The sequence below is a fragment of the Caretta caretta genome, chromosome 1 (assembly GCF_965140235.1).
Source record: "Caretta caretta isolate rCarCar2 chromosome 1, rCarCar1.hap1, whole genome shotgun sequence".
NCBI lineage: Eukaryota > Metazoa > Chordata > Testudines > Cheloniidae > Caretta > Caretta caretta.
In genome coordinates this window covers 69,327,368-69,343,471 of record NC_134206.1, presented here as the reverse complement: position 1 = coordinate 69,343,471, position 16,104 = coordinate 69,327,368, and the positions used below count along the sequence as shown (strand labels likewise).

The window sequence follows — 16,104 nt, the reverse complement described above, 5'->3', positions numbered from 1 at the left end:
GGCGGTGTTCCAAAAAAAGCAACCCCACCTCCAATCCTGAAGAACGAGAGGCGGAACGTGATGGCCACAGTGGTGCTGAGCGGATCTGCCCCGAGTCACTTCGACGAGGCGATGGAGAGCTGTGCCACAATGTTGGGGAACGGTGCCTGGACCGGTCCCGGGATCTGGACCTGGGCCAAGATGATGACTGGCGTCGAGAGTGGCGTTGTGACAGATTTCTGTTAACAATCTACCTGAGGCGTCAGGTGATCAGGCTGAGGCCGCAGGATTGTTAGGGGAGGAGATGACAGAGCACACCAAGTAACTGAGTTTCAAAGCTTTATTGGAAAATAATAGAACAACAGCAGAGAGTGCTGGGGGTTCCCCACATCACCCAGAGGAAGGAAGAAAGCATTAGTGCCCTAAGCCCTAAATCACTTTCATACTCACACCCACACTACCCGAGGTTGGCCAAGCCTGGGTGTAACGTAAGAAGAAGAGGGGGAAGGGTGGACAGGAGTTCTTGTCCCATGCACGGGTCGTCCAGGGTCCGCTGTTGATCTCCAGCTTGCTTCAGCTCTCGGGAAGGTTTTAAGTCCTGGGTTCTTCTGGGGGGCGTTTCATCCAGGGACCTTTGTCCCCCGTGCTCTCTGTACCAGTCCCAACAGGCCTTCCGAGGCTTCCTTGGCTTCCCCGAAACACATCGGCTTCAGGATCGCAAGACTGTTATGTTCCCATTCGCTGACCTTTGCATTCTCACTAGTTCTGCACCCCCCTTTCAGGTCTGTATGGTTCAGTTCTCCTTTCCCACAGGCTTTTGGCTGTTTAGCAGCAGGGAGCTTGTTTGTGTGTCTGTTGGCCTTGAGAGGCAGTTTCGCCTCTTATCTTTGAGGCTAGCTGAATCTTCGAATTAACTCATTCCTTTTTCCCTTCCTCCTGCTTCGGCCTCTCGCCACCTGCAAAGCAATCTTTTGTTCCACATTCACACCTTTAACCCTTCCCAAGATCCTTTCCAATACATACAAAAGCATTAGCAATATATGATGCTGCTGTTTACTCAGGGGACCCCGGGGGGCGGGGAGGGGTGGGCAGCTATATTGTGATACCATTGGGTCCGGGATCTGCTCCTCAACGGCAACCGGAGCAGTGCCGAGCCCGGTGCCAGGTGTGGGAGTGGTACCGCGAGTACGACCGGCGTCACGACAGACAGCAGTGCCGGGACTGCGAACGGCACTGAGAATGGGATTGATGCCGCGGCTCGACCGACTGTGCCAGCAGCTGGATGAGTGCCGGCTTGCCCCAGGATGGTGCAACACATGCCAGTTCCTTGGTCTGAGGCTGAGGGGACGCCAATACTGCCAAGGCAATAAGATCCCTTGCAGCCGCGAAGGTATCTGGGGTAGACAGCAACTGGACCTCAACCACGCTGCAAGTTGGGGAGTCCAGAGTCACCGGACTCAAGGGCTCCGCCCTCAGGGCCAGAGTCAACGGTGCTGAAGCCACAAGTTGTGCCCTTAGGCGCTCTGCTGCAGGATGTCTCCCCGCTGGTGGTTCCAGGGAGGCTGGTCTTTGCTGAGGTGGGCCAGCTGTTTCCGGTGCCTCTTCTGGCCAGGAAAGTGGAAGCGATGCTGGGCAACGTCGGTGCCGCAGGTCTCTGTCAGAGTCCAACCGTGGTTCCGTTCCTACCGCTGCTGCCAGGGCGCTGCGCGCCAAAGCGCTCGGTGCCGGATCTTGGCTTGCCGCAGAAGGCCGAGGGCTACGAACCGCCTCAATGATGAGCTGTCTTAAACCAAAGTCACACTCCTTCTTAGTCCAGGGACGAAAGCCTTTACAGATCCTGCACTTCTCAGCTTGATAAGACTCCCCCAGACACTTCAGGCAAGAGTCATGGGGGTCGCCCGTTGGCTTAGAGCAGAAACCGCAGGGCTTAAAACCCGGAGCCTTGGGCATGAGCCCAACAGAAAGATGGGAAGGAACGAAACCCCTCCAAACCCACTAACAACTATAACTATTAAACACTATAACTACAACTATTAACTATGAACTATTAACAAGAGTATGAGGAATATGCTAGGGAGAGTGGAGAGCAGCAAAGCCGAACTCCACAGTTCCAACGACCGTCACAGGCGGTAAGAAGGAACTGAGGGGGCACTGGGTCGGCTGGGACCTATATCGAGCCCCATGAAGGCGCCACTCCAGGGGGCTCCACAGCCGACCCACCGGGCGTTGCTAGGGTAAAAATTCTCTGACAGCCATGCACGCACATCTAATTGGAATCTATATGAGCAAGCACTCGAAGAATGACGCATTTATTCAATATGCAGACAGTTACAGCTCACCTGAAAATACTTTCCAAAATAATCTAGAAACTTTTAATCATGTGTTAAATTCAAAGAGGAAAGTAAAAGTGACACTCCACCCATAAAAAACTTGAAATGTACTTTCTAATTTTTTTTTCTCAAGTTCCTCTCAGTGACAAATGACTGGTTATGGCTTGGAGAGAATCCCAAGCAGCAAGTATTGTTGAATCACAACAACCAGGCTTATTTATATAATGTCCCATTTTCACAAGATCTCATGTGCTTTTGTGGTGTTGGAATAATTTATGGTACATCCCATAAAAGTAATAAATACTAAAAAGTTTGAAGAGGTTGTCAGATTTGCTGCATATCAGGTGATTTTAATTACTCAAATATTGCTCAGTTTAGAAAATAAACTTACTGATATGGTACCTGTTGATCTGGACCTGTGACTGAGAACCAAAGAGATATCCAGATAAAAAGTTCTCCTCGCCATTCATTATCTCATTATCTCAGAGGCTGAAGGATAATTTACCTCTCTTTGGAATAGACTATAGGGAACTACATCTCAGCTTGAACATGATTTAAATAAAATAAAGTTTGCTACAAAAACTGAAAGGAGTTGTTCATAATCAAAACTGAACAAAAAAAACTCCACAGATTTCAGACTTCCTAGCCTCCTTGCACCTAAGGAAGTGCAACTCTCTCAAGTTAAAAAAATTCTAATGGTCACATCTTCAACAATGTGTGTCCATTTTTCAGACCTTTCTCCTCTTATCCAATATATCAGAGCTCGAGTCCCAGGTGTTAGCGATGTTCTGTCTGTGCAAGGAACACCTCCCTCCCTCTCTCTGACATCTTCCCTCTTCTTTCTCTCTTATGTTATACCCTTGAGCAGGAAGGAGACCAATCAGCAGTAGAGGTTTTGGTCCCAGCTGACTAAGAACTAATCTGGAAAACAAGTCCTCTGGATCAAAGCTTCTTATCATAAAGGCTGCACAGGCAGAGTACGGTTTCAGGGGAAAGCTTTTTTCCTAGGAATTATATACAAGCATGCTAGGCTGTACATATTACCACATGAAATGCAGTAGTTACTACCTGATTACTTCTCTTTATTTCCCATGAATCCAGCTACTCTAAAACCTAAGCTAAAACTGCCTTTCTACTTTTAAAAACTATATTAAACACTAAAGCTAAATATTTAAAATGACCAAAACAAAGATGATGGCTCAAATACCATTCACACTCATGGAAAGAACTGATGTTAGGTGGACGGGACCTTTAATAAATATGGTTTGGAACATCTGGTTCTACAGTCAATGTGCATGTGTTCCCCAATTATTAAATTGTTTTAAATGATTAAGAACATAAGAACAGCCATACTTGGTCAGACCAAAGGTCCCTCTAGCCCAGTAACCTGTCTTCCAACAGTGGCCAATGCCAGGTGCCCCAGAGGGAATGAACAGAACATGTAATCATCAAGTGATCCATTCCCTGTTTCCCATTCCAGGATTGCAAACCACAGCGTACAACTCCTACACTGCTCATCTGCAGAAGCAATTTCAGAAGGGAGAGTAATATTTTTTTGGTCTCCCTTAGTGGTCATATAACTGGGCCACAATGTTCTTTCCACAAAAAGAAATGGATTTGCTTTTATTAACTGATTCTGCTGATGAGGCAGTCAAAATTCTAGAAATAAGTTTTGTTCAAGATCATATAGTTTATCTATAACCTTCTGTGTACTTTGACTCTGTCTTTTTAGGAGAGAAGTTATAGAGTGGTTAGAGTTCCTGGTCCTCCACTGTTACCAGACAGGATCAGGGTGTGTTGTAGGGGGAGCTTAATAATGAGAGGGCCTTCTCTAGTTACTGCTTAGGCCAGGGCATGGCTCTTTCCATTTATGCCAACGGTCCTATATTATAAGGGACATACCTTATTTAAATAAAAAGTGGCCTCTCTCATACTAAATCAGTATAGGACACCTTTTATCCTGTATTTCAAGTAGGGTGTCATGCTGCCAGAGCGGCACAAGCATTGCTCCTGCACCTGTATTCCAGGACAGAACAGCACTCCAGCACTTCACTTTGCAAAGTGCTGCTGGTTGGCAACTTGACCAGGTGCACATTTTTGCACTGTCACTCAAATTTGGCCCTGCCACCCATCTGACATGGTGAAGGGGTTGTTGGACCAAATTCCTGGACCCCTGCTGAAAGTTGCCCTCCCACTGAAATTTGAAATGGTGTCCCCTGCTAGTTGCACCCAAGCCTCCCAGAGGCGCACAGCACTGCAGCAGGCAAACACTACAACTTCAGCCTCTGACAACTCCAGGCACCTGTGCAGAACCTGAACAGAAGTCTCAGCAGCTGCCCAGCACCTGAGGACCTTGGTTCTGTGCAACACCCAGAGTGAAAGACAGAGAACTCCTAGAAAGAGCAAGGGAGAAGGGACTCAACCTCAGAGGCTCAAGCCAAGACGAGGAACATCTGAGGTCTGTCCCATATTTCTGAAATACAGTGTTGGCAGCTGTAGCTCACAGTGAGATAATTCTCAGAACCCAATTATGTTGAAGTGCCTTCCACTTTGTGGTTTTTAAAAAGGTATAAGGTCAGCGGGTCTCAAATTTCATTGCACTGCAACCCCCTTCTGAAAACAAAAATTATGACATGACCCCAGGAGGGGGGACCAAAGCCTGAGCCTGCCAGAGCCCTGCCACCCTGGGGGGAAGGGACAAAGCCCAAGCCCCGTCGCCCATGGCAGGGGGGCCCAAAGTCAAAGCCAGAGCCCACTGCCCCAGGTGAGGGGGCCAGAGCTGAACCCCAAGAGCTTCAGGCCCAGGCCGGGGGCCTGTTACCTTGGGCTTCAGCTTTGGCCCTGGGCGGTGGGGCTCAGGCTTCAGCTTCAGCCCCAGGCCCCAGCACATCTAACACCGGCTTTGATGACCACATTAAAACTGTGTCACAACCCACAGTTTGAGAACTACTGGGTTAGCTGATTTATGCTCCCTCTACTGGGGGTCTTCAGCAATAGAACAAAAACACAGTACATTTCCAGGCATTATGGTTATTTTTTTTTTTTAATTCTTACAACAGAGGTAGGTAAGAAAAATCTAGAATAGTCAAGCTGATATTTAGAATCCAAAAGATAATTCTCACTAGATAAGTCTTGAATTGGATATTAAAATTAACTAACAAAGATATACCTATTGCAATTGACACGCCTGAGTCTCCTGATGCTCAGGCTATGTCTACCCTAGACAGCTTATGGCGGCACAGCTGAACTGATACAGCTGCCCTGCTTTAAGATCTCTTGTGTAGCCGTTCTATGCTGACAGGAGAGAGTTCTTCCATTGACATAATTAAGCCACCTCCAACAAGCAGCAGTAGCTATATCAGCAGGAGAAGCTCTCCCACCAACATAGAGCTGCGCACACTACCACTTATGCCAGCTAAACTTATGTCGCTCAGGGGTTTTTCACACCCCTAAGCAACATGTTTTGCTGACAAAAGTGTTAGTGTACACATGGCCTCAGTGACAACTAGGAATACATCAGTTCTGGACTCAAAGGTCACACATTACCCCAACATGATCTGATTTTTAGATTAACCTCTTATATTGCCCCCAGATTTCTATGCTCAGTTTGCAAGGAGTGAAGTGAGATTTACTAGATTCTTCCTCTTTGAAAACCTACGTGCTCCTCTCCGAGCAGATCAACTCAGCATAGCATGACAGAGGAACGTATTAATAGGAAAAGATGAATAAATAAACCAAAAAAAGCAAAAAGAACAGGAGAGAAAAAATGAAAGCAAAACAATAGGTTGATAAAAATAATTAAGAGAGTTTATTAACCTCTTAAATGCTCTGTGAATGTTCGACGTGCATTAGACAAATTATCTGCCATACAAACCCTATTGGATATATATCAATATCATTATGTACTACGTTTTGCACACAGGGCAATAAATGCCTCAAAGTGTGAATCACATCCCTCAAATACACATAACGTAGCAATATACATTAGATTATGCCTGAGAGATAACAACAGATTTATAAAAGAGCTTTGAAATTTAAACTAAAGGTGATGAACTATTTTTTCATCTCCCCAAGCAGAAGCTTTAAAGCACAGTTCAATGGTTTTCTGCATGCAATACCTGCTATGTACAGCTGTATTTCTTGTCAATTTCTTCCTGTAACAGCCAGCCATTACTATCTCTGTTGCTTCTAATGCACCTATCACCATGACATCCAAAGGCAGAGCCCTTTTTGAAACAGAGTCTTGGGAAAACGCATGACAGAGTTGCATTCTCTAATCTGTACTAAGAGGGCATTAAAAACAGAATTGAGTGGTGACCAGAACAACTAGATTAATAACTAAGTTTTCAGTATGCAAATATATTTCTGAGAGAGAATGGCCTTCACATTTTGAACTAATGAGGTCATGGTAACAAATATTTCAGCAAGCATTTTCTTTGAGGGTAAAGCCCTGAAGTAGATGACAAGTACAATTATCTGGTCTACTCTAGTGATCAGTGAAAACTAATGAACAGCTACCCTTCAAGTAATCCATAAGAGTGTAATAAGAGGTCAGAAAACTATAACACTTAAATCATTTTAGAAATTAAATCAGTTCTCAAAGCTGTGTGTTTGCAAGGGTCTGGTGGATATCACATGAGAAAAAAACCAAAAACCCAGTGATACTTCAACACTGATCTGAGGTGCAACCATTGTGACAAAGTTCCTGCTTTACCTTGGTGGGTCTTGCACTTATTGGCTGATTTGCTTGCCTTGGAGCTTCACAGAAGCCCTCAGCTCGGCCGTCTTTCTGAACCCACAGTCCAGGTCAACTCCTCCTGTGTCTGACCAGGAGTTGGGAGGTTTGGGGGGAACCCGGGCCCACCCTCTATTCCCGGTTCCAGCCCAGGGCCCTGTGGAATGCAGCTGTCTAGAGTGCCTGCTGGAACAGCTGTGCGACAGCTACAACTCTCTGGGCTACTTCCTCATGACCTCCTCCCAACACCTTCTTTATTCTCACCATAGGACCTTCCTCCTGGTGTCTGATAATGCTTGTACTCCTCAGTCCTCCAACAGTCCACATTCTCACTCTCAGCTCCTAGTGCCTCTTGCTCCCAGCTCCTTACACGTGCACCACAAACTCAAGTGAGCTCCTTTTTAAAGGTGCCCTGATTAGCCTGCCTTAATTGATTCTAGCAGCTTCTTGATTGGCTGCAGGTGTTTTAATCAGCCTGTCTTAATTGTTTCCAGAAGGTTCCTGATTGTTCTGGAACCTTCCCTGTTACCTTACCCAGGGAAAAGGGACCTACTTAGCCTGAGGCTAATATATCTGCCTTCTATTACTCTCCTATAGCCACCTGGCCCGACCCTGTCACACTAGGTTGAGGTAGAAGAAGCCTGAAGTATTTTTTATTCCTTTTCACGCTAATTTCTCAATGTGACAAAAGCTTCAACTCATCAACTGGATATAATTTTTTTTTTCTTTTTGAAAAAACTCGGAAAGCAGATATGGAAATAGATAAACAAAAAAAATCTAATGAAAAACAAAATGAGAAGAGATCACTCGTGTGATGTGAAATGGAAGCCTCAAACTTAGACAGAATATTATTTAGAAGCTTCAATGGCTAAAATAATCCATCTACCAGCTACACATGATAAAACACCAACTTGAAAGTTGCTAGAAATATTTACAAAAACATAGTTTTGATGGATTAAATAAGAACTGAAACCCTTTTTCAGAGAAAGCTTGTTTATTTAAATAGTTAAGAGCTACATGCACACAAAGCAAAGTTTGGTTAAAAACTCAAATCTACTCTGCAATACAAAATGTCTCAAATCAGCTTTTTATGGTTTATTATCAGTTTCTTCTTCACTAACGCTTGCACTACATTTGTCATGGTTTCAGACAGATAACACAGCACCAGTGGATGATCAACTCCATACAACAGGTTTCAGAGGAACAGCCGTGTTAGTCTGTATTCGCAAAAAGAAAAGGAGTACTTGTGGCACCTTAGAGACTAACCAATTTATTTAAGCATAAGCTTTCGTGAGCTACAGCTCACTTCATCGGATGCATAAAGTGGAAAGTACAGTGAGGAGATTTTATATACACACAGACCATGAGAAAAATATACATTGTAAGGAGAGTGATCACTTAAGATGAGCCATTACCAGCAGGAGAGTGGGGTGGGGGGAGAGAAAACCTTTCGAAGTGATAATCAAGGTGGGCCATTTCCAGCACATTTCCAGGAGTTAACAAGAACATCTGAGGAACAGTGTGTGTGTGTGGGGGGGAGCAATAAACAAGGGGAAATAGTTTCACTTAGTATAAAGAAAAGGAGTACTTGTGGCACCTTAGAGACTAACCAATTTATTTAAGCATGAGCTTTCGTGAGCTACAGCTCACTTCATCAGATGTATACCGTGGAAACTGCAGCAGACTTTATATACACACACAGAATATGAAACAATACCTCCTCCCACCCCACTGTCCTGCTGGTAATAGCTTATCTAAAGTGATCAGCAGGTGGGCCATTTCCAGCACAAATCCAGGTTTTCTCACCCTCCACCCCCCCACACAAATTCACTCTCCTGCTGGTGCTAGCCCATCCAAAGTGACAACTCTTTACATAATCAAGTCGGGCTATTTCCTGCATAGATCCAGGTTTTCTCACATCCCCCCCACCCCCATACACACACAAACTCACTCTCCTGCTGGTAATAGCTCATCTAAACCGACCACTCTCCAAGTTTAAATCCAAGTTAAACCAGAACATCTGGGGGGGGGGGGGTAGGAAAAAACAAGAGGAAACAGGCTACCTTGCATAATGACTTAGCCACTCCCAGTCTCTATTTAAGCCTAAATTAATAGTATCCAATTTGCAAATGAATTCCAATTCAGCAGTTTCTCGCTGGAGTTTGGATTTGAAGTTTTTTTGTTGTAAGATAGCGACCTTCATGTCTGTGATTGCGTGACCAGAGAGATTGAAGTGTTCTCCGACTGGTTTATGAATGTTATAATTCTTGACATCTGATTTGTGTCCATTTATTCTTTTACGTAGAGACTGTCCAGTTTGACCAATGTACATGGCAGAGGGGCATTGCTGGCACATGATGGCATATATCACATTGGTGGATGTGCAGGTGAACGAGCCTCTGATAGTGTGGCTGATGTTATTAGGCCCTGCGATGGTGTCCCCTGAATAGATATGTGGGCACAATTGGCAACGGGCTTTGTTGCAAGGATAAGTTCCTGGGTTAGTGGTTCTGTTGTGTGGTATGTGGTTGTTGGTGAGTATTTGCTTCAGGTTGCGGGGCTGTCTGTAGGCAAGGACTGGCCTGTCTCCCAAGACTTGTGAGAGTGTTGGGTCATCCTTTAGGATAGGTTGTAGATCCTTAATAATGCGTTGGAGGGGTTTTAGTTGGGGGCTGAAGGTGACCGCTAGTGGTGTTCTGTTATTTTCTTTGTTAGGCCTCTCCTGTAGTAGGTGACTTCTGGGAACTCTTCTGGCTCTATCAATCTGTTTCTTTACTTCTGCAGGTGGGTATTGTAGTTGTAAGAAAGCTTGACAGAGATCTTGTGGGTGTTTGTCTCTGTCTGAGGGGTTGGAGCAAATGCGGTTGTATCGCAGAGCTTGGCTGTAGACGATGGATCGTGTGGTGTGGTCAGGGTGAAAGCTGGAGGCATGCAGGTAGGAATAGCGGTCAGTAGGTTTCCGGTATAGGGTGGTGTTTATGTGGCCATTGTTTATTAGCACTGTAGTGTCCAGGAAGTGGATCTCTTGTGTGGACTGGACCAGGCTGAGGTTGGTGGTGGGATGGAAATTGTTGAAATCATGGTGGAATTCCTCAAGGGCTTCTTTTCCATGGGTCCAGATGATGAAGATGTCATCAATATAGCGCTAGTAGAGTAGGGGCTTTAGGGAACGAGAGCTGAGGAAGCGTTGTTCTAAATCAGCCATAAAAATGTTGGCATACTGTGGGGCCATGCGGGTACCCATAGCAGTGCCGCTGATCTGAAGGTATACATTGTCCCCAAATGTGAAATAGTTATGGGTAAGGACAAAGTCACAAAGTTCAGCCACCAGGTTAGCCGTGACATTATCGGGGATAGTGTTCTTGACAGCTTGTAGTCCATCTTTGTGTGGAATGTTGGTGTAGAGGGCTTCTACATCCATAGTAGCCAGGATGGTGTTATCAGGAAGATCACCGAAGGATTGAAGTTTCCTCAGGAAGTCAGTGGTGTCTCGAAGGTAGCTGGGAGTGCTGGTAGCGTAGGGCCTGAGGAGGGAGTCTACATAGCCAGACAATCCTGCTGTCAGGGTGCCAATGCCTGAGATGATGGGGCGCCCAGGATTTCCAGGTTTATGGATCTTGGGTAGTAGATAGAATATCCCAGGTCGGGGTTCCAGGGGTGTGTCTGTGCGGATTTGATCTTGTGCTTTTTCAGGGAGTTTCTTGAGCAAATGCTGTAGTTGCTTTTGGTAACTCTCAGTGGGATCATAGGGTAATGGCTTGTAGAAACTCGTGTTGGAGAGCTGCCGAGCAGCCTCTTGTTCATATTCCGACCTATTCATGATGACAACAGCACCTCCTTTGTCAGCCTTTTTGATTATGATGTCAGAGTTGTTTCTGAGGCTGTGGATGGCATTGCGTTCCGCATGGCTGAGGTTATGGGGCAAGTGATGCTGCTTTTCCACAATTTCAGCCCGTGCACGTCGGCGGAAGCACTCTATGTAGAAGTCCAGTCTGCTGTTTCGACCTTCAGGAGGAGTCCATCTAGAATCCCTCTTTCTGTAGTGTTGGCAGGGAGACCTCTGTGGATTAGGATGTTGTTCAGAGGTATTTTGGAAATATTCCTTGAGATGGAGACGTCGAAAATAGGATTCTAGGTCACCACAGAACTGTATCATGTTCGTGGGGGTGGAGGGGCAGAAGGAGAGGCCCCGAGATAGAACAGCTGCTTCTGCTGGGCTGAGAGTATAGTTGGATAGGTTAACAATATTGCTAGGTGGGGTGAGGGAACCATTGCTGTGGCCCCTTGTAGCATGTAGTAGTTTAGAAAGTTTAGTGTCCTTTTTCTTTTGTAGAGAAGCAAAGTGTGAGTTGTAAATGGCTTGTCTAGTTTCAGTAAAATCCAGCCACGAGGAAGTTTGTGTGGAAGGTTGGTTCTTTATGAGAGTATCCATTTTTGAGAGCTCATTCTTAATCTTTCCCTGTTTGCTGTAGAGGATCTTGATCAGGTGATTCCGCAGTTTCTTTGAGAGCGTGAGGCACAAGCTGTCAGCATAGTCTGTGTGGTATGTAGATTGTAATGGATTTTTTACCTTCAGTCCTTTTGGTACGATGTCCATCTGTTTGCATTTGGAAAGGAAGATGATGTCTGTCTGTATCTGTACAAGTTTTTTCATGCAGCCATACAAGCCATTTCATACAAGCCATTACCCTATGATCCCACTGAGAGTTACCAAAAGCAACTACAGCATTTGCTCAAGAAACTTCCTGAAAAAGCACAAGATCAAATCCGCACAGACACACCCCTGGAACCCCGACCTGGGATATTCTATCTACTACCCAAGATCCATAAACCTGGAAATCCTGGGCGCCCCATCATCTCAGGCATTGGCACCCTGACAGCAGGATTGTCTGGCTATGTAGACTCCCTCCTCAGGCCCTACGCTACCAGCACTCCCAGCTACCTTCGAGACACCACTGACTTCCTGAGGAAACTTCAATCCTTCGGTGATCTTCCTGATAACACCATCCTGGCTACTATGGATGTAGAAGCCCTCTACACCAACATTCCACACAAAGATGGACTACAAGCTGTCAAGAACACTATCCCCGATAATGTCACGGCTAACCTGGTGGCTGGACTTTGTCCTTACCCATAACTATTTCACATTTGGGGACAATGTATACCTTCAGATCAGCGGCACTGCTATGGGTACCCGCATGGCCCCACAGTATGCCAACATTTTTATGGCTGATTTAGAACAACGCTTCCTCAGCTCTCGTCCCCTAAAGCCCCTACTCTACTTGCGCTATATTGATGACATCTTCATCATCTGGACCCATGGAAAAGAAGCCCTTGAGGAATTCCACCATGATTTCAACAATTTCCATCCCACCACCAACCTCAGCCTGGTCCAGTCCACACAAGAGATCCACTTCCTGGACACTACAGTGCTAATAAACAATGGCCACATAAACACCACCCTATACCGGAAACCTACTGACCGCTATTCCTACCTGCATGCCTCCAGCTTTCACCCTGACCACACCACACGATCCATCGTCTACAGCCAAGCTCTGCGATACAACTGCATTTGCTCCAACCCCTCAGACAGAGACAAACACCCACAAGATCTCTGTCAAGCTTTCTTACAACTACAATACCCACCTGCAGAAGTAAAGAAACAGATTGATAGAGCCAGAAGAGTTCCCAGAAGTTACCTACTACAGGACAGGCCTAACAAAGAAAATAACAGAACACCACTAGCGGTCACCTTCAGCCCCCAACTAAAACCCCTCCAACGCATTATTAAGGATCTACAACCTATCCTAAAGGATGACCCAACACTCTCACAAGTCTTGGGAGACAGGCCAGTCCTTGCCTACAGACAGCCCCGCAACCTGAAGCAAATACTCACCAACAACCACATACCACACAACAGAACCACTAACCCAGGAACTTATCCTTGCAACAAAGCCCGTTGCCAATTGTGCCCACATATCTATTCAGGGGACACCATCGCAGGGCCTAATAACATCAGCCACACTATCAGAGGCTCGTTCACCTGCACATCCACCAATGTGATATATGCCATCATGTGCCAGCAATGCCCCTCTGCCATGTACATTGGTCAAACTGGACAGTCTCTACGTAAAAGAATAAATGGACACAAATCAGATGTCAAGAATTATAACATTCATAAACCAGTCGGAGAACACTTCAATCTCTCTGGTCACGCAATCACAGACATGAAGGTCGCTATCTTACAACAAAAAAACTTCAAATCCAGACTCCAGCGAGAAACTGCTGAATTGGAATTCATTTGCAAATTGGATACTATTAATTTAGGCTTAAATAGAGACTGGGAGTGGCTAAGTCATTATGCAAGGTAGCCTGTTTCCTCTTGTTTTTTCCTACCCCCCCCCCCAGATGTTCTGGTTTAACTTGGATTTAAACTTGGAGAGTGGTCGGTTTAGATGAGCTATTACCAGCAGGAGAGTGAGTTTGTGTGTGTATGGGGGTGGGGGGGATGTGAGAAAACCTGGATCTATGCAGGAAATAGCCCGACTTGATTATGTAAAGAGTTGTCACTTTGGATGGGCTAGCACCAGCAGGAGAGTGAATTTGTGTGGGGGGGTGGAGGGTGAGAAAACCTGGATTTGTGCTGGAAATGGCCCACCTGTTGATCACTTTAGATAAGCTATTACCAGCAGGACAGTGGGGTGGGAGGAGGTATTGTTTCATATTCTGTGTGTGTATATAAAGTCTGCTGCAGTTTCCACGGTATACATCTGATGAAGTGAGCTGTAGCTCACGAAAGCTCATGCTTAAATAAATTGGTTAGTCTCTAAGGTGCCACAAGTACTCCTTTTCTTTATACTAAGTGAAACTATTTCCCCTTGTTTATTGCTCCCCCACACACACACACACTGTTCCTCAGATGTTCTTGTTAACTCCTGGAAATGTGCTGGAAATGGCCCACCTTGATTATCACTTCAAAAGGTTTTCTCTCCCCCCACCCCACTCTCCTGCTGGTAATGGTTCATCTTAAGTGATCACTCTCCTTACAATGACAGGTTTCAGAGGAACAGCCGTGTTAGTCTGTATTCGCAAAAAGAAAAGGAGTACTTGTGGCACCTTAGAGACTAACCAATTTATTTGAGCATGAGCTTTCGTGAGCTACAGCTCACTTCATCAGATGTATACCGTCCTTACAATGTATATTTTTCTCATGGTCTGTGTGTATATAAAATCTCCTCACTGTACTTTCCACTTTATGCATCCGATGAAGTGAGCTGTAGCTCACGAAAGCTTATGCTTAAATAAATTGGTTAGTCTCTAAGGTGCCACAAGTACTCCTTTTCTTTTTGTCCATACAACAGGTAGCCACTTCTCCACTCTGCAACCTTACTGAAAACAAACCTGTTTTTACTTAGCTCAGCAACTAAGTGCTAATGAAAAATGTTTCCACAAACCTTCCCATCAGCAACAGACAGTCAAAATGTAGAAATCAAAAATAACTATTTGCACTGAAAACTACCACCACTTATAAACAAAAACAGGGGAGTTAAATTAAGTATGAAGACTAAGCACACAGAAATCCAAGTTGTATAAATGAATCAGATTTCCATTTATTTAATTGACTGAAGAGCCTGTGCTAAAACACAGACAGAAGTGGCTTACACTTTTCAAAATTTCCAAAACTTGTGAACGAAATATATGTATGCACTGAAAAAAAACAAACATACATACCATGCAGATATTTAGATATTTATGAAGTAACGTGAGCCAGAATATGCAAATTGGATGAAACATATAGCCATTATCAAGAAGTCAAAATGAACAGAGGAAGATAAATTAGTAACTCATATTCTTGGGTACCTTTTCCACCTTTCCACCATTGATGTCACTGGAGAGGAATTTCTTGCCAATAGTTCTTAAATCTGTCTGAAATCAAAATAGAGGATAACAAAATTTCAGTTTAAATATATTATCCCAAATATGCTTTGCTAAATACAGTAGCAGAAACAGCCTACATTTTCCAGTATTACACACAATACTTTTAGCTTGCACATTATGTGTTACATATACCAGTAAGTATACATTTGAATAAGAAAAGAAGTTCTTTTTCTTAGAACAGGGTGGGAAAACCTTTTGGGTTGAGGGCCACGTGGGAGTTCCAAAACTGTATGGCAGGACGGGTAGCAAACAGCCTGGCCCCCACCCCCTATCCGCCCCCTCCCACTTTCCACGCCCTGACTGACCCCCTCAGAACCTATGACCCATCCAACCCCCCCGCTCCTTGTCCCGACTTCTCCCCCCCAGTACTCCCCGCCCAACCCCTATCCAACCCCTCCAGCTCCCTGTCCCCTGACTGGCCCGACCCCATCCAAACTCCTGCCCCCTGACAGGCCCCCCGGGACTCCCACACCTATCCAACCGCCCCCTGCTCCCTGTCCTGACTGCCCCCTGGGACCTCCTGCCCCTTATCCAACCCCTCGCTGCTCCCAGCCCCCTTACTATGCCACTCAGAGCACCAGGACTGGTAGCCACGCAACCTGGCCAGAGCCAGCCATGCCGCCGCACAGTCTAGAGCATCGGGGCAGGCCAGCAGCCACTCTGCCCAGCAGGAGCTCGCAGCCCCGTCACCCAGAGCGCTGGCGGCATGGCGTGCTGAGGCTGGGGGGAGAGGGCACAGCAGGGGAGGGGCCGGGGGCTAGCCTCCCCAGCCAGGAGCTGAAGGGCTGGGAAGAATGGTCCCACGGGCCAGATGTGGCCCGTGGGCTGTAGTTTGCCCACCTCTGTTTAGAAGAATAATTACTACACACAGAGAGTTATGAAGATGGTTATTTTAAATGCATACTCATTCTTATGAACTCATTATTCTAGACTGCTTTTCAAAAATTGTTAAAGTGTTTAAGTTGCATATTTTTTCTCAAGTATTAAGCAACACTAATCATTAAAACATTAATAGAAGTCATTTAGATATTTAACATATGTTTCTTTCTTCCTCTCTTCACACTTTAAAAAAAACAAAATGATTTCCAGCTAGATGTCTTTCAGATCACTCAAAGTTTGTGA

At 45.4% G+C, this 16,104-nt stretch overlaps 1 protein-coding gene across 2 annotated transcripts in view; it reads right to left on the bottom strand.

Annotated features, from left to right (window-relative positions):
* Positions 1-16,104, bottom strand: part of TDRD3 (tudor domain containing 3) — a 306,664-nt gene that overhangs the window by 189,568 nt on the left and 100,992 nt on the right. For both annotated transcript variants that reach the window (XM_048851805.2, XM_048851785.2), the window contains one exon: positions 14,905-14,970. Coding sequence is in view for 1 of the 2 variants with exons in the window: in XM_048851785.2 (XP_048707742.1) it covers positions 14,905-14,970 (66 nt within the window). In the remaining variant the exon portion in view is untranslated. The remainder of the gene's footprint in view (positions 1-14,904; positions 14,971-16,104) is intronic.